The 18916-nt window shown below is 36.3% G+C and overlaps 2 protein-coding genes across 3 annotated transcripts in view; one reads left to right on the top strand and one right to left on the bottom strand.

The window, feature by feature from the left end:
- Window positions 1-18916, top strand: part of LOC129789568 (unconventional myosin-IXb) — a 146420-nt gene that overhangs the window by 87980 nt on the left and 39524 nt on the right. The gene's annotated exons all lie outside the window — the stretch shown is intronic.
- The window catches only part of LOC129789683 (serine/threonine-protein kinase meng-po), a 40242-nt gene that overhangs the window by 19622 nt on the left and 1704 nt on the right, over window positions 1-18916 (bottom strand). Inside the window, exon 1 of one of the 2 annotated variants that reach the window (XM_055826684.1) lies at window positions 13754-14883. The exons of the other annotated variant lie outside the window; for it this stretch is intronic. Within the exon in view, the coding sequence (XP_055682659.1) occupies window positions 13754-13787 (34 nt within the window). The 5' untranslated portion in view covers window positions 13788-14883. Of the gene's footprint in view, window positions 1-13753; window positions 14884-18916 lie in introns of those variants that run through there. 2 annotated transcript variants of the gene reach the window in all.

The raw sequence follows: 18916 nt of genomic DNA, 5'->3' as shown, positions 1-18916 counted from the left end.
CAGTTCGGATGTGAGTCCTTCCCTTTGGAAGAGCTCGCCGGAAAAATTTTGGGATTCGTCCCGAAGTTTCGCCGTGGATTCTGGTTTGAGGAGATGTGTACCTTCTCCCAGATCCATCCGACTCCATTGAGATGTGAGACCGTTGGTGGTTTCTTTCCTCGCACCTTCTGTGTGAGGATCTCAATGAATCTTGATTAGCTTTTGCCTCGATGCCTCTTGTGAGAACAATTAATACTCTAAATGGGTGATTCTCTTTGATAATTCGTTGGGAACGTCTGGTCGGTTCGAGATCCTCCACTTTCATTTTCTTTTTATTTACCTCGTTTGAAATTCATCGCCAACCTCAGGGTTTAACTTTGTTGACCCTTGCATTCTCTTTCCTTTCCTTTATTTCCAATCATCCAATAATACCATAAAACCAGGATCTGAATTTATTCAGAGATTGGTTAACGCCCTTTTGTACAATTTTGCATGGAGAGAAGTAAATTAAAGCATGTTCCGCTGGAACTAGGGTTTAACTGTCTTTTCTTACTCTCTCCTTATTTATTCATTTTGGTCAAACCGGAAGGAAGGTATTAGACTGCTAATTGGAAAAGTTATTATTGTTGATTCCTCAATAGTTGCAGTATGAGGAGAGATTTTGCATGAGCATCAGCGTCCATGAGGAGAGTCACGTTTTAAAAAATTTGTCAGAGTCGTATCATGCCTTATTGGGCAAGAGCTCTTTCGGATGGCATTCGTTTGATTCGTAATCGGAGATGTTTGTTCCTCGAATTCTTTCCCCTGCACTTGGCAGAATCCAATTAATTCCATCCTTCCCAATTCTATGAAATACATGCACAAGATGCATAGGACCCATCCCACCTAACTATTAGAGTCAATACTCCTTTCGCATTCTCGTCTAGTCCGCGGAAAAAAAAATCACATGAAACAATAGAAAGATTCCTTCCTCTTGTTGCCATGCGACCACCTCCAATGGTAGGGCAGAAAAGTGTCATCTGGACCCATACTTATTCTCGTGGGCTCGTGGATGAATCACAGGAAAGCGAGGACGGCGTACCTCCAAGGTTGTCTCCTTCTTTTCATAGGTGCTCTCTGACGGTGACCTCGAGGCAAGGAATCGTCGAAAATTGAAGAGTGGTGGAGGAGTTGAGCGGCGAAAGAGAAGAGAAAGGCAAAACAGGAGTCAGATTGACAAAGAGCCCAATGAAAGGGGTGGTCCTTTACACCAACCTGGGATAACTCTGCATATGAGCCTTTTGCTCAAATGGTGGCGGCGACTGAGTTCACATCCACCCAGTACGCAATCTCACGGATGGAGCCGAGGCCCTGAAAAGCCAAATCTTCATCGAAGGTTCACCCCGTTCGTGCCCATGTCCTAAATTCCACCCCATCTACGTTTTTTTTGAAAGAGAATGAGAGAAAAGTAATTCGGGGCCTCCGGGTGCGCTGGAGATTGGTGGAATAAAAAATAGGGTAGGGGGGCCGGTGAAATGCCGAGGGGAGGTGAGCTCAGTATAGAGAGAGAGGAGAGAGAGAAGAAGGAGAAGAGAGGGGGAGAGAGAGAAGGAGAAGAGAGAAGGAGGAGGAGAGAGAGAGAGAAGAGGAGAGAGAGAGGGAGAAGCGGCGTCGAGGATTCTTTGCCTAGAGACCATCTGATGAGATGCTCCTGTGGGGAGTTGGTGTCGGCTAAGAAGGGACAATGGACGAGTGGACTTGTGTGAAGTCTTAAGGTTCTCGGGAGACTTATGGAGCGAGGAGCCAACGAGAGATGCCAGCAGTGGTTAACGCAGTTAGGATCTTTCGCCCCCAAATCCGTTGTCCAAGGCCCACGTTATGCAAAGCGCGTGAGTCAATGTCTTACGAGTTTGCGGAAGGATCAGAGAGAGAAGTGGAGTTAAATTCAAAGTCCATCTCACCTTTCCCCACACAAACAGTTCCGCGTTGCTAATAGCAAATGCTGGTAAGGAGAGAGTGACCATCAGTTTGAAGAAAGCTCAAGAAGCTTTATTAAGAATCACACCGCCTTCCTTCCAATCTTATTTTTCTCAAGTAAAACAATTTTTCCTCTCCTTCACTTTCGTGACTCTCGTAATAATTTAGGATCTTTAAGCTAATTTAGATCCAGAAGTTGAAGGAGATGTAGATCATTAATTTTATTTTCATTTCAAAATTTTTTTGAGTCTGATAAACCTGGAGAAGAGGACTGTGGGTTTTGAAGAAGAAGGGCGATTAGAACAAAGGTATCCTTTGTCATTCCTTGATTTCCCTTCCAATTCCTTTCCTTGCCTTTTTCCGCCTCGAAACCTTTTCTTAAGGGCGTGAGATTCACTCGAGGGTTTGGAGGAGCGGGATACATAATCCCCATAGTTTTCACCTCTTCTAGGTGCGATCAGCTCGAATTCCCTTTAAATTATGTTGTTAAAATTCCGAGGTATTCTACTGATTAATTATTTATTAAAGTTTTCTTTTCTTTATAAATTTATGCCGAACGTGGAAGGTACCCAAAGCCAACCATTCTGTCCATCGCCAATGTTTTCTTTTCTTAAATAGTTACATCACTTCCCTTTAGAGTAACTTAAAACTCTTTTCTTTTTTTTTTTATTCTTTTTATTTTCTTTTGCAACCAAGGGGTGATGTAACGGTCATATTTTTCCGTTTCATTTAAAATTAAAATTTCGAAATAAAAGTACCCAAATGGTAACAATTTAACATAGATAAATTTTAGAACACTGTCTCACTTTGTGGGACAGCCGCATTTTTCCCCACCTTTTTTCCCTGGGATTTTCCCAAAAAAGAATCAGTCTGTGTCAGTCTTCCTCTGTGAGCACAACCCGTGCTGGTGAAAAAGACAAATTGGCCACGAGGACGCCCCCTGACCCGTTATGGGGCCCCAAGACGACGATCCGGCAAGTTATCCATGCCGGAAGACACAGAACATCCGACGGTGGACACTGAGTGCCGTACGGAGACGCCGCGACTGCGAGAGGCGCGACACAAATGCGCTGAGGACGTCGATCCATGGCAACGAGGGATTTATTCTGCGTGGGAGGCTAAGAGCTCCTTCGGGAGATACATTCCTCCGTCCAGATTCTTCCTCCCAAGCGAGGGCGAATGTGAGGACCAACGCGGGAGCAACTGTATGTGTGCGGAAGCCCTGGAGATCCGCGAGAGATCCCCTTGAAGCGGGATTTGGCACCGTGATTGATGACGACGGAGACGAGTAGGCCCAGAAGGATGAGTGACGTCCGGTTCCTGGAGGGCAACGCCACGGGTTAAAACTGTATGTATGTTCCTTTTAAATTTCCCTTCCCGTCCGAGCACGGCGGAATTTATGTAAGGACGTTTAAAATTAAAAATGTAAAGTAGAGATTGCATTGGGAAAAATTAAATTTGACAAAAGTGATGATAAATTAAAATCTATTCTTTTTAAATAAAAATCATAAAACCCAGCAATCCCTGGCTTTTTGAGAGTTATACTTGCTGGGGTCTATTTTCACACTGAAGATTTTGTGCTCATCCGGACAAAGGGTCCTCAGCGCAATCATTCTTTCCCACCCACATTTAATATACCTACATAAATATACTCTGATCCCATTAAAGAACCCCTATGACAGAAATTTCTCTATAATATTCCAATTTTACCCCTTCATAGTGTTATTAAATAACGACAAAATTGATTTTCCTTATTAATAGGGGACTGTTTCTTAAAGCCTACCCGGTTTGAAGATTTACCCTAAAACAGCTTTTAGTGATTTTATGATTCTATTTTTTTCTTGGAAAACAACCATTGCGAACCGGAAGAAAGACTTGAATTTGATTTTAAAAAAATTAAAAAAAAAAAAAACATTGAATATAAAGATCAGAATTAAGCCATTCTCTCCTACATTCTTTTATAGAGTAATCAGCATTTTCCAAAGCTTCACAGCATTAAACTAAATTTTGGGAAATCCCGCATGTAAAATGGAGGTAAGTTACTTGTCAAGCGTAGCGGAGAAAATTGACAATGAAAAGTCAAAACCTCTTCCATATAAATTAACACTCATTGCTTTAGACTCAGAGATACCGTCTAATTTATATTTTTCCTTCGCTGTTTTAACTCCTCCGGAGGGACAAAACTGCGCTATAATTTTTCCAACGGTTTGAAAACTGTACGACAGAATTTAATCTAGCTAATGGACCAAAAGCGAGGAAATCAGGCTGAAAGATAGACTAAAGATTCTCTCGAATGAACGTTAATTAAGACAAAAAGGTGTCAATTATATCTCTTAAGAACGTCCACGTGGCATGAAGATTTTTTTTTTGTTAATCTTTTTTTGGTTCAAAAGTTAATGGAAGGAAGTGAATTTTGAGGAGGATTATAATGTTCTAAATCTATTTTATTTCAATGAGGGAGACTTTTTTCTAAAACAGAGACCCATCAAAAATCCACCCTCTTCAAATGATCATTTTCTTTATATATAGAATGTTGTTTTAAAGATAAGCCTTATAGAATTTTCTTAAAGCCCTTCCAGAGAATTTTCAAATGTCAAATCTTGTATATAAAATTATATGAAAAAGGAAGATTGAATTTGAAGAAAATTTTACAACATTCATGAATGAATCCACAAGAGAACTGTTACGGAAAAATGTTTGAGAAATTCCTGCCACACAAGTCAAAATATTGGAGCTTGATCATTCATAAAATATTATTTTAATCCCAAAGGAGGATGTTTCGTTCTTTCCACCCAAGAAGGGAGCACAAATGTGTCCAAATCAGTCGGAATAGACGGTACTTTGGGTCGTGGGAGATTCAATTAAGTGTTCCAAATCCTGAGGCTTTGCCTCTCACGCAATTTGTCAGTTAGTCAATTGTTGACTTAATACATATACTGCTTTAGTAGCGCGATGGAATATGCGACAAGGCGAACAAGATTAATTAAATTCTCCCTCATCTCTGCGTCCCTTTTTTGCCCTTTTGTGCATGTTGGGTGGGAAGACGATTTGCCAAATTTTCCGTGGTGAAGCTTTTCCACCCACGTTTGTGCTAAAAGTTTCTTTTTATTTGACCATAAACACCCCCGCACATAAAAATCTCAGGAGTGGAATTTTTTGAAGTTTCAGCAATTCAATTGAGTTAACGAGCGGCGATATGAAAGTATAATTTATGGCTATTTAGTTAGTTAATTAAGTTTTTTGCTGATAATTTTTAGTGGAAGTCTCTAATCTTGCATTAAAACTAGAATAAGGAAGCTATTAAGTTTGATTTGAGTGAAAATATTAAAATTTTCATAAAGCGCGTGTGTATAAAATTAATTTAAATTCTTTCTTTTTTGTTCAGAATTTTATGTAAGAAGAAATTTTCATTGAAAGTCATGTTAGTCAGAAAACCAGGCGTCTCCACTGTCATTAATAATTTGAAATTTAGTATTTTTTTTTTTCATTTTATTAAATTAAAATATTCAATACTAGTTGAAACTTCCTTTGAAATTTTCTCTCTGTGTAAATGAAGACAGTTCACGGCGACCCAACCAGGCGCCTCCATTGACATTCGCAATTTGTTAAATTCCCTCCCCAATGTTTGGACTTTCTCTTTAATTCGGTGAAAATAAATTTTCACAAGTATTTACATTAGAAGAAAAATCTTCAGCCGTCTGGATACCTCAAAGGCAATTTCCGGGAAAATTCCTCCCCTTTCCAATGAAATGTGCAAAATTTCCTGTGAAGACAAAGGTGAGCCAGTACGCAATGAAGGCAAAAATTTCCACATCGTAAATTCTGCGTGCCTCCCGTTCCCCTTTAGTGTACGTAAGAGAAGCATTCAAATGTTCAGATGTAAGAAGGAGGCGGAAAAAAATTATTATAGGAAAAACTATTGAGTTGACGCACTAAGAGAACGCACACAGCCGAAAAGTCTGTCGTGTTTTGATTCCTCTATTCTTAGCCCATTTTATTTTTAAACATCAACAAAATACAATTTTCATCGCTTTCAGTCCATTTCATTCCAACAAATGGCATTTAGGTGTTCTATCGCATTAAATTTTGAGATGAGAAATTCAAAAGTTCAATATCAAAGAATTAATCAAGACTTGCGTAAAAGAGAAATTGACGTTATGCATTTTCTGTAAAGTTCGCTCTTTAGAAGTTTCGGAAATTATTTTCACTTTTTCACTTTACTTACAAGTACAGAAAGTACTGAAACCAATCGCCAATTTTTTTTAAATTAAACTGATAAGAAACTATTTTCAAAAGCGCAAATACAAAAAGGATTTTTTTTTTAATTTTTGATTTGAAAGTTTTTTTTATTTATTTATATCATCTTTAAAAACCGCCATATCTCGTCTTAACAATGATTATTATTAATGAAGCTTATTTAACTCGAATTTCAACCGAGTTGGAAAGAAGACACACATCTTATATGTTTTCCAGCAACGTTTCGACAAATTTTTGCCATCATCAGCAGACTCTATTGTATAATAAAAATTAATTGAAATTTCAATTAGGAAAAATTGACACCATCAGAACAAAGAAAAATTATTTCTTACAAATTGACCTACTCTATGTCAGTCTACCCTAACAATAAATTCGTCATAGTTGACTTTTGTTCTCACAATACGTTCTTTTGAGCACATTCTCTTCCAAGAATTGCTTCAGGAAGAATGAAAAAAAATGAGAAAAACTCACAAAAACATTTCTCGGATTTACGTGCCATTAACCTTTGGATTTCATCACTGACGTCATATCGTGCATGCCTTTCAGCAGAGACACTAGTCTGAGTGAGGCCAAAAGTGTTACATTTTTCACCTCGTCGAGTGTGTCTTGTACATAGCCGTCCCACGCAAATCTTAGCTTGTTAAGTGTCCAATTGTTTATGTCTTGAAATCGTGGAAACACACCCGTGCGACAATTTGGGAAGATTTTGGTAAATATTGCCGATCTATTGCGGTTAGCAACTCAATAATGGAGAAAGAGGGAGCTTTCAATCAAAATGCCATTTTGGTAATTGCTAGTAAACAAATTTCCAAGAAAGGGTTTTCTTTGGCGCCATATTGGAGAAAATGGAGAAAAATCCTTGCTCGTGTGGTAACACAAGTGATCTATAAATAGTGTGAGGGTTCACCTCTTGTGTGAAAATATTTGAGAAGGATACAACCCTCCCATCCCTTCACCCAAAAAAAGCCACACTGCTGAGGATTGGGTGGATTTGGACATTATATGGAAAACAAGGGGCTTTTCTGTTTCTCTATAGTACAACACACAACACAAATATTTCCATGGACATCTCTTCTATAAACAGTAGCGGGGGAAGTAGAGAGAGAGAAGAAAATGTTAGGGAAAATATTAAATATTTATGTGAAAACAACCTGACTAACAATTTCCCCCTAAGATTATTTTTATTTTTATCTGTCCACGACGTACATAGAAAAGCCCCAACGATTTGTTCTACCCAGAGTGCAAAGCTTTTTCTCTATAGGTAGGGGAGACCGGGGTAAAAATAGTCATTTTGGAATTTTCAAATGCCAATTTCTCCCAAAATATAAATCGGAAAAATCGGAAAAAATTCTGGTGAAAAGCCCTACCAACCTATAATTTTTGACAGTAATTTGGAGGTTATCCGATCAGTACTTTAGGAGTTAAAAATGAAAATAGATTTTTGGCCCATTTCCCAAACTTTTGCGTATTGAGAAAAACGCGTTTTCCGAAGTTTTCCTTCAGCAATTTTCCAATCTGATAATTTTTCTCACTAGCTGGGTTACTACAGAAAACATTGCCAAGGTGTATTCTTCAATAACTTTTAATGATTTTTCTGTACAATTATTTGAATCAAAACATACCTCTTGGGGTAAATCGGGTCAACCCATGTAAATCATATGGGAGTTCGAAATTTTCGACATATTTTCTATTCATTTGGTGCAAAATGGCGTGTTTGAGAAAATCGCAAAATTCTTTGTTTTAGTACGTATAAAAGTGAAATTCCTTGTCGCGGATCAAAAGGTGAGAAGTTTAGCTATCAACTACTATCAATCTCTCAGGTGGAAAATCATTGGAAATGTCGGAAAATTCGACTGACTTTATTTAGCCAACTGGTGACTATATTTACCCGCCGCGTTTAAAGAAAGTCAGAAGCGGAAGGGTTCAGGAAAAGCTCGAAAACTCATATTTCCCGTGGAGATGGAGAAAAGTGGTCTGAGACAAAGTTGTAGGCCAGGAAATTTCCTATAAGAATGACCTATCGAGGAAATTTTCTTGCCCTTGGGGAATCCTGCAGATAAGGATTTATGCAAATTGACTATTTTTACCCCGGTCTCCCCTACATTTATGGGTGTGTTTGGAAAGAGTAAAAGCATTGGTTGTGTTTAGTTTGTAACAAAAAGCGACGGACAGTGAAAATAGTGTCTGTTTTTGATGAGTTGTTATTCAACGAATTGTTTATCATATACATACTTATGACTATCTACTATTTGATATATCTCTTAAAAATATTCTACTTTATATTGTTTTGATAGAACGACATTTTCCAAGTCAGTAAAAAGAAAATTTCCTTGATATTTTCATTATCGTTCAGAAAAATTAATTTGGAATTCTTTTTTTTTTTCAAATGTTTCATAAAAAGTCCTGAAGATAAAATCAATTTATTCCATTTTTATACACACAGAGTAAACTTATATTTTTTTAATTGCTTTTTGATTTAATACCTTTGGATTATCCGACGAAGACCTAACATTAGTAAAACTGAGGAAAGGAAAAATTTAATTCAATTTTTTTCTCTCGTAATAAACCTCTATGGAAAAACCACTACATTTCCCCCAAAGCATTTACTTTACACCACATCCTTGTAATTAAAGTAATTTAATTTAATTTTCCGCACGATGAAAAATATTAAAAATGGATGCAGAACTGCATGGAAATGAAACTCGACAAAATGAAACTTTTTATTTCTCCTTCCGACTTTTCCGCATGAACTTTTCATAAGAGTCTTCAGAGAAAAAAAAATGTTTCAAATTCCATTAAAAAATATGATGATTACTCGTCCTCCAACTCCACGCGTAGGAAATTACTCGCCCCACTCGGAAATTAATTGAATGAGAAAAATGCTTTTTTTTGTGATGACCATCTCACTTGTAATTCAGACACAAAATTCAATTTACCATCTGAATGTGGACTTTTTTTTGCGTGCGCGTTGCTATTTTTAGTCAAATTTGCACAATTTTTACTCGAAAGAATTGTGATTTAAAAGAAGAAAAAAAATATGGAAGTTCACTCGGGGATAGGAGGAAAAAGCAAACAGGAAACATTAGTGCCACGGAAGCAGGCATTTCTTTTTTTAATTTGCATGATAAAGCTCCGCACACTCTTGAGGGATTTTCTTTTAAAAATTTCAATTTTGGCAATGAACTTTGCAGTGAATTCCTATAAAAATAAATGACTGAAAATGGAGTACTTTTACGGGGGATAGGTGGTGCTTAAATGTGAACATTGGCAGTTGGTGGAAAAGCACTCAAATGTTCAATTAATTGTCTTCACGTTTTTCAAATAAATAAATTCCCATTTGGATTGAACATTACTGGTAAATTGTATATCAAGATGATTCAGACACCAATCCAGCCAATCATTCTATTGTTATGCTGAGGGTTGATGATTATTTACTTTGTGTCTTCGGGAAAAGAAAATTGGGAAAATAGTTGAAATTGAAGTTCTTTGGCGAGAATTCAACTTCAATCTTAAGATTCTACATAATTTTAATCAAGATTTATTAATCAAATTAACTTTAGACGTCTTCAAGCTTTCAGCCTATTCTAAGTACTAGGCGTCTCCATCATAGGTACATTCTTACCACGTTTGATCCAACAAAGATGAATAAAATATCAAATCTCATTCTTGGAAGCAAAAATCGCTTTAGTCATCCACCCCCTATGTTTACATGCAATGATGATAGCTATTTAGGATTGTTTTGTTAATGATCAAAAATTGTTTATTTCACACAGACAAAACAACCGAGAAAAAGCATCAAAAGATAAAAACAAACACTAAACTTCCTCATTTCCGGAAAACTCGTCCCCCTTGTGTGAGTTGAGTAATAATACTGTGTGAGAGGTAAACAAGGAGCATGTGTCTCAATTATCTTGGGTGGTAGTGTATTAAAAGTCTAGCTCAAAGTCATAAATGTGGAGGATTGTTTGCCACTGAAATGGTGTGCGTGTGTGCAATTATTTGAGGAATTAGAAGAATTGTAAATGAAAGTGATTTTGTTAATTGAAAATAACACACAGAGAATGTCTTGCGGACCAGTTGTGGATTTTATATTGAAATTTTCTCAGAAATTCTTCGCATGAGAAAAAAAAGATCGCGCCTCTGACGCGTTCGCAGACGCAAGCAAGACTTAAATATGTATGCATAAAAAATAAAGAAATTGTGTAATAAATCCGTATGAAAGTGCTTTATGATTTTCCTTCCGTATCTTTATGAGGTTTCTCCTATTTTTCATCATGCTTCCCTCCACACCTCTTTGTCTCATACACTACAACGACAACGGTGTGGCATTGGGGAGGACATTTCCTTCGGGAGAGGGATGAAAAATTGCGTTATATTGAATTCAAAAGAAGCACGTGAATTTGTGCAAAAATAAGAGGATAGGAAAGTAAATAGCACACAAGTGGGGATTTTTTACTCGTGGGGTATTTTCATGATTTTGAAGGGGATCCCTTCATTCAAGTGCTTGACAACAGACCACCCATGTGAAAGAAGGCCAAAATCTTTTGGGGAAGGTGGAGGGTTCCTTTCGTCCCGCCCTCCTCGTAGCTATAATTCAATAATACGATGAAGCGGTGTGAAAATAAGAAAATTACAGTGTTGGTAGATCACAGAGATTTTTTTTTTGTATTCAAACTGATTTTCTTTCGTGTTAATTTGGAGACTGTGTGATAAAAAAAAAATGTTGAGCTGGTGCGGAGGCGAAGCACCAAAGGAGCAAAAAGTTACGACAGACAGCTGCAATTTGTAATAAAAGAGGCGTAAAAGCTCATTTTGACTCATACAGCTTTTTTTTGCCCTCTCTTCCACTCATGTTGGCCCCACAGAGAATTACATACAACAGCACAAGAGCGACTTGTGGGTTCTGTAAGAAGTTTATTCGTTCAGGGAGGCTTTTAGGCTTCGGCACTTGATGTGATTTGCGTCAACGGGGGTGTGTTCTGGTGCTGCCTGTAGGTATATATTTTTCTTATTGTAGAAAAGAAAATCCTTTCTCGATCATATACCGTCTGTGTGTCCCAAATAGAGTGAATTTGGATGCACAGAACATTCCATTCTTACTCATAAATTCGACAGCAATTAAAATTTTCATCTCATGGCGATGGTGTGTTACCCCGTCGCCAAAACAAGCGAGCTTATTTAATTCGATATAATTTAAATTTACATCCACAGCGGGCTATATATAGCGGAAAAAAGCCGTATAAATAGCACAAACTGCTCTCAATTTAGATATCTTTGGCGGTGTTGTTAAATTTGGACACTCTCGATGGGAAAAATCGCTCACACACGCAAATCACGTTCCTCGCAAACACATTTCAACGCATACGCCATACGACGCAAATGTCAGCAAGGTCTTTCTCCCAAAAATTTTCATCCAACATCTCACACATAGTGGCTTAATCGCACAAACCATCTTCACCACACGAAAATCTGCTTGATCATTTTCCATCATATACAACAACAAAAAATCTCAGCTCTGTGCATCTTCACAATAATGTTGGATAGAAAAGTCACCAACAGAGATTTTTCCTTCATTGTGAAACGAATAAATTCAATTTTGTACCATAAAGCGGATAAAAATCCAGCAAACATTCCGCCATTCCACTTTCCATTCATGCGATTACGAGAAAAATCCTTCCTCAAAACTTCTTATCATATATTCTGTTGTGCAAGTTTTGCGGTTGCATCTGTTTTTTTAACACTCCATTGCACAAGAGATATGAGAAAAATACTGCGCATTTTTATTTAAAACTTATTTTTGTAAATATTCTTTTTTTTACATTACTTTCACTATGGATGATTCTGAGAAAAACTCATAAACTTTCTCACGGAGTTTAACAAATAAATTTTCAAATGGGATTTGGGAACAATCGTGGCATTTGCGTAAGAAGCGAATTTTTTCGTGGGGAAGAAAGTAGAACACACGAATTTTCAAAAACACAATCCTTCTAAATTATTATGTGCTAGAGAAAAAAAAATGTTATTTGAGAATAGGAAGTTTAGAAGTAAAGGCCTGATGAAGCAGTCGACGTCTCCATCGTTGTTTAATACATTTTTTAGCATTGGCAAAAATCTACTCATTTCAATTTTAGTAGATTTTTTAGTTTAAAGAAAAAGCCAAATATTTTTCAAATTAATTCCACTCACATTTTTATTTATTCTAAAAATCTACTGATCCGTTTCTAAAGACTTAATAATTATTATTTAATGTTAATAAAAGTTAGTGTTGACGTAAATCTTGATTTTGATTTTGATTCGTATCTCAGAATACTAAAGGTCTTGGAAGTTGTATGAAGAAACAAGATTTTTAGGTAATGGTTCGACCGCAAATTTCTATCTTAGAATACCAAATCTTGAAATATTTTGAATTTCCAAGATTATCCTGAAAATTTCTTGGAACTTTAAAGTAGAATACCAAATCTTGGTTTTTTTCTTTATTTTGATCTTTATATTTATCTCAGAATACCGCAGAAAAGCTAGATTTCTTTTTATTCGTTTTTTAAAACATAATTTGTAATGTATTTTTAATCAAGAGGTAAACTTCAGCTAAAGCCTTTAAAACTAGAGTTAAACAATACAAAGCTCCAAGCTTAGAATCCAAGTTAAACTTTAGGCCTTATAAGTCAAATTACGTCATGACAACCCTCTTAAAAAGTATTAAAATTCTGGTAAAATTAACGTGAAAACAATGCAATTAAGAATATACCTACCTATCAAACATTCATATTACCAATTTGGTTAGAACAAAGCTCTGGTAATCACTCGATGTGGGTTCTGAATTTATATTTGGAATTTTCATCAACAACCACCATCAGGGAAAATCAATATAGGGTAAAACTTTTGATGCTAATTTATCCGTATGGACTTCATAGAAACCCACAGGGAGCTTTTGTTCAAAATTAATGGGATTGCCAATTTATTTTTGCCATATATTTCCTTTTCCATTGTATTCTACACGAGAGATTTTAGTTACAAAATCCTCTAGTAAATGAAAATGAATTTTGAAAAAAAATCAAAGTTTTTTCGACAAAAAAAGCTCCCGTGCGACATTTTTAATCCTGCCGGGAAGTGTGTACAAAAAAGGACATATAGGAGAGAAAGTTAATTGAAATTTATAAATTTCTACTCTTTGAGGTTGTTTATTTATAAAACGAAGGAAAAGCAGGAGGAGTAAATTTTGGGAGAAAGAGAAATACATATTCAATTTATCTGGACTGGTGTGCGTGTGTGGAAATTATTATTAATTATAGGAGGTTTATTTTGCAAGCTTTCTCACTTTTTTTCTCTCCTAAAAAACACCCTCACTCTCTGTGAAATATACCCACCCACTTGAGACTAAAGCTCCCATCGTAAATTGTACACAAATTTCGCGACTATGGGCGCTTTTTTGTACCACCTCTGACGTTCTCAGTGTCTCACAGAAAGCACTTTAATCCCCGCGCAATCGATGTTTATATGGAACAATTTAAAGTTACAGAATGTATATAATTTTCTCGTGATCTCTCTATTAATATAAACTCACCGAAAAATAGAAATCCTCTGAGCCAATACAGCATATAAAAAAAAGTCCAAGACTTTTGCTTGAGTGAAGAAAGTGAGTTTCTGTGTTTTCTCCAACTTTGCGCTTCTCACACTCCAATAGGTTTTCCTCTCAACAACTTCAAAATGCACTCGGAGTTTGCAATTTTTTTTCTACTTCTTGCAATTGCAACAAACTTTGAGAAATGTTGTAAAATTATATATAGAGTAACGATGTGATTTTTCTTGTGTTCTGCTTCCCAGTTGTTAAAAGTCCTTTCACGCTGAGTTGAACTCGCAAGCAACAGAAAAGGACTCCACACAGAAAATAAAGTCACATTTCAACCACCTTTTCTTGTGTCTATCTACCTTTCTTGGGACATAGTTTACACACACCTCTATCTTTGTTTTTTGTTCTTCCTTCCTTTGGAAAACTTCCACACAATTTAGCACTCAACTGAAACAATTTGCACTTCCAATGAGAGGATGGGTAATAGAAGGGAAAATAAAGGAGAAAATTGTCCACAGGAAGAGTTCCTCAATTCCACAAATTGACGTTTTATAGAACAATGTACTCATGCATATTCGCACTGACTTTTTATCCCATTTATTTATTCTTGTTTCAATATTTTCTTTACCATATCAAACAACTAATCCCAGATTTTAAATGCCTTTTCCAGAGCTTTTTTTTTGCACACTCAGAAGGACTTTTTATTGGACTTCCTCAGCGTGTGGATTCCTTTTTGCTTGATAGAGTGAGACGAATAAAATGAATCAACAAGAAAAATATGTTTTGGTTTTGTCGAAGAGAGTTATATATATAGAAATAAACGTGAATGGATGAAAAATAAGTACTTCACAGCGAAGCGCACCGTCAACGAATGTTACAGAAATATCGCATCTCCTTCTTTATATCCTGCACAGAAATTTTCCATACAACACACACACGTAGACACAGGTGCGAAAAGGAAAGAAAGTACATTCAGGAGATGCCTTATCATTTGGGGAAAATTCGCGGGACAGTGTGTGGGAAAGGGACAAACTAAAATTGTGTAGTTAGAAAGTGAAAAAGAAGGAATGGAGAGAATGAGAATGGATGAGAAGGAGTGATGAATACAGTAGCAGATCGGAAAATTTCATCGTTTTTGGAAGCTTTTTAGGTCTCTTCATATTTCATATCGTACAATGGAGGCGCCAAGTATTTTTTAAAGCTTCGTTATTGTCAGAATAACAAAATATATTAATGTAAGAAAAAAGAATTTATAAAATAAGGGATGTTAAAAAAAATTCATTGCAATTTGTTCTTTTTTTTTTGTAATTAACTCCTTTTGACTGATTTTTTTGATTATGTGGTAAATTATGATATAAATCTTTTCTTTTTTTTCTTTTAATTTGTAAGTTGTAATATTTTTGGTATTCTGGGAAAAATCTTAAAAGATTTTATTTTGTAAGTTTCTTTTATCGGGTTTTTTTTAAGGAAAATTACTTTTCCATGGCTCTTTAAAGATCTTTATGAATGTTTTCTGGAAGATCAGTTTGATCTTTTATATAACAACAACTTTAAAACGCCCATCTGTCAAAATCTTACAGGAACTTTTAATTTTTTATGATAGAAAAGAAAAGATTTTTATCAGAATCGACCCTTATATCTCTTTTTTAAGAAACTTTTTACCAATGCAATGTCACGAAATTTTCTTTTTAACAAGTGATAATTTATGAAAGAAAGTACAAACTAATAATCCCTTGGGGAGCTATTTAAAATGCAAAAATAAATCTCTGTGTGGTTAAACTTTTCCTCTGAAAATCCCATGAGATCGTGCTTCTTCCACCACAAACTGTAACTCATGAAAAGCCAGCCGGGTGTGCAAAAGAGAAAATCTGGTGGATTTTGCAAAAGTTCGAAGCGAGTGTATTTGTGGAAATGAGAATTTTCTCGCACACTTTTCCACAGGACGTAGATGTGTGAATTTATATGCCATGTGAAATTTTCATGACGTTGTGTGCGTATTGACGTCATAGTCAATGACATCGAGAGATAGAGAGCATTGGGAAGCTCATGGATTTCCTTCTCTCGCACTACCACCCCCCAAACTCAAACCATCCCCAATCGCAATATGGGCTTCAACCCCTGCATTATGTACATATCGTTTACAACTCCGCAGTACAAACGTTTCCTGCTCCTCCAAACCCTTCGTCGAAATCTTCGCCGCTAAATTGCTGGTTTTGCCGGCATGAGAGGGGTTTATGCCCACTTAAGAGACTCCCATGGAAGAATTAACATTTTACCGAGAGAATCCCATAAAGTCATTGCGATATGGCTTAACTACTGTTGATGGTACTAAATGCTACAGCACCATACAATTTCCATTCTGTGGATTCATTGCGAATTTTTTTCTCATTGTTTATTTAGCAATGGAAAAATATTGCGACAATTTTCAGGGCTTCTTGCTCCATTTGTATGCTCCCCCTTGGCATTTGTCGCAAATTTTTATCATCATCGCTCTTTCATGCCAAATGAAATTTGCCACATGAAAAATCCACCCACAGAATTATGACATTTTTCACACAATCTTATATGAAAAGCTGTCCCATGGACTTTTCACATAGTTTTCACATTACAAAATGTTGAGAAATCACACGAAAGAAAATGTCCATGATTGGGGGGCTGTCAATGTTTCTCGTATTGCAAAATCCCCATGAGAAATACAAGACAAAAATCTATAATAAAAATGTAAAGAAATTTCAAGAGAAACTCCGCAAGATTTTGCCATTTCGCAAAAAACTCAATTCTAGGCTGTGATGTAATTTGGCAAATTTTATCGTGAGTCCAAAATAAACACACCTATCGGAATAAATTAAGCGGTGTATTTAAAAATAATTCTGAAGAAGTGAAAACAAGAAGGATTTTGTTTATTTTTTTTATTGGACAACTATCAATCATAAACTTAATGATATTGTCAACTCATTTTTATATATTTTTTTATATTATTTTTATATGCGCGATATTAGTCGTCTAATAACTACTTTTCACATAAAAAATTTTTTGATTATTTTTTTTTTGCTTTTTACTTGCAGAATGTATTGAAACATTATTATTTAGGGGAAATTGGGGCTAAAAATATCATTGCTAAACAAAATAAAATTGAACATACAAAATAAAATAATATAATAAATATCTTCATCCAATCAAAAAGGGTTGAATATCTTCTAAAACTATTTCCACTTAATCTATTTATAGACAAGATACTAAAGACTTCTAATTACATCCCCACGCAAATAAAATTTAGCCTTATTAGCGGTTCTTACGACTCCGCAGCCTTCATTAATACATAAACAAGCGCGCGTCTCGAAGTTTAAGAGGAAAACTAAACCATAAAACAATTGCCATCACTATTGTTCTCCCATACATAAATAAATATCTCACAAAATGCACACCAAGTTCACCAATAAAGTTCAAATCAATGCCAAGATGTTTTATAATCATTCTCCCAAGAAGAAATGGTGCTATTTCTCTTCCTTTGAGATGTTCTTCGACATGCAAAAAGCTCTTTAATGGGTGTTAATGAAGTGGTTTCAATCATGTTCACTTTTTCCTAGATAATTTATAGTATTAGTAATACTCGAGAGGATAAATTTGGTGCATAAATCTACATAAATCTCTTCTTACGCGTAACGGAGAAATTAATGTTTCGCCGTAAATTGCATTATTCGGCGTGAATTAGCTTACATTTACCACTTTTCACACTAAAATACTCTCAGACGAAGCTCAACATGTGGATGCTGAGAATAAATCAAATGTTCACAGCTAAACCGCAAATTTGTCATGAGTCGCAAATTAAGGATTTATCTGGAAATTGAAGTTCTAATCAAAAGGATTAGTTACCCGTTTTTATGCTAAAAATTATTTTAAAAAAAATATTTCCAAAAACGGAAATTCGTTTCGTTTTAAAATTGACTCATAAAATCATGAAAAATTCCATTTAGACCAACCAACCTTAAGTTAACCGCTAACCTCTATCCCTCTTCTGCAACAAAAATTTAATTCTTAAGTTCAACGATATACTTATTTTAACCCTTTAAGGTTTTTTGGCTTGGGGGTTGGGCCACCTACCAAGCGCGTCCCCGGGTGGTGGATAGGGGAACGGCTGCGTTGGGTTAATACCGTCCGCAGTTAGCATTAGGTATAGCTAGTAGTACGTGTTGGTGAAGTGCTCTTCACGCCCACGATAAACCTATGGTCAAACCTATGCCGCGAACCAGCCCATTTCCGTCCACGCCGGATAATGCAGGTTTAGCTTGGGGCTACCTTCCCCTTCTTGTAAAAAAACCCCTGGTGAGAATGAATTAAGGAGCCTCGGATCTGGACTGATACACCGACGACGACCAAAGCCTAGTAAACCACGAGGTGTACGAGCGCTACCGAGAGGTAAATGTCGTCAAGCAAATACGCCTTAATAGACTGCGGTGGGCTGGTCATCTAGCACGTATGGATGAAGACGACCCAGCTCGGAAAGTCCTCTGGGGTAGAGTCTATGGCACGAGGCGACGAGGAAGGCCCAGCCTCAGATGGATCGACGGCGTGGACCAGGACGCCAAGTCAATAGGGGTGCCGAACTGGCGGACAGTGGCGCGGGATAGGGACAGATGGAGGAGGATCCTCGATCAGGCCAAGGCTGGAGACCAGCTGTAGTGCCGGTTAAGTAAGTAAGTAAGTAAGGTTTTTTGGGTCATACGCTGACCCAAACGTGAAACATTTTTTTTTCATTTATTTATGAATGTAATTGTTTTTCCATGTTACAAATGCATCAAATTCACGCATAAGGAGTCAAAGAAGACGTTTTGAGTGAGAAAAGTCCTCTAAAAAAATTCATAGAATAAAAATCGCGATAAAAGAGCGCATGTTTCAATGTTTTTATGTTTCACGTTGGACGTTAAAGGGTTAAATTGAATAATCACACTTTCTGTTGATAAAAAGCTCAACTTCATGAAAAGTTCTTCTAAGCGATAAAAAAGCTCACTGGCATGCATGTAAATGCTTTCATGCTAAGTTGACTGGTAGAAAAACAACACAGTCACGTGACTTTCTTGAAATTTCAAACTTATAACGGTAAAAATTTGTTTCAAGAAAACCAAGAAAATAATTTTTGTCTAAAGAAAAAAATTAAAT

Source organism: Lutzomyia longipalpis, chromosome 2 (assembly GCF_024334085.1).
Source record: "Lutzomyia longipalpis isolate SR_M1_2022 chromosome 2, ASM2433408v1".
Classification (NCBI taxonomy): domain Eukaryota; kingdom Metazoa; phylum Arthropoda; class Insecta; order Diptera; family Psychodidae; genus Lutzomyia; species Lutzomyia longipalpis.
The sequence above is the reverse complement of the archived record's forward strand: the minus strand, read 5'-3'. Positions and strand labels throughout refer to the sequence as shown.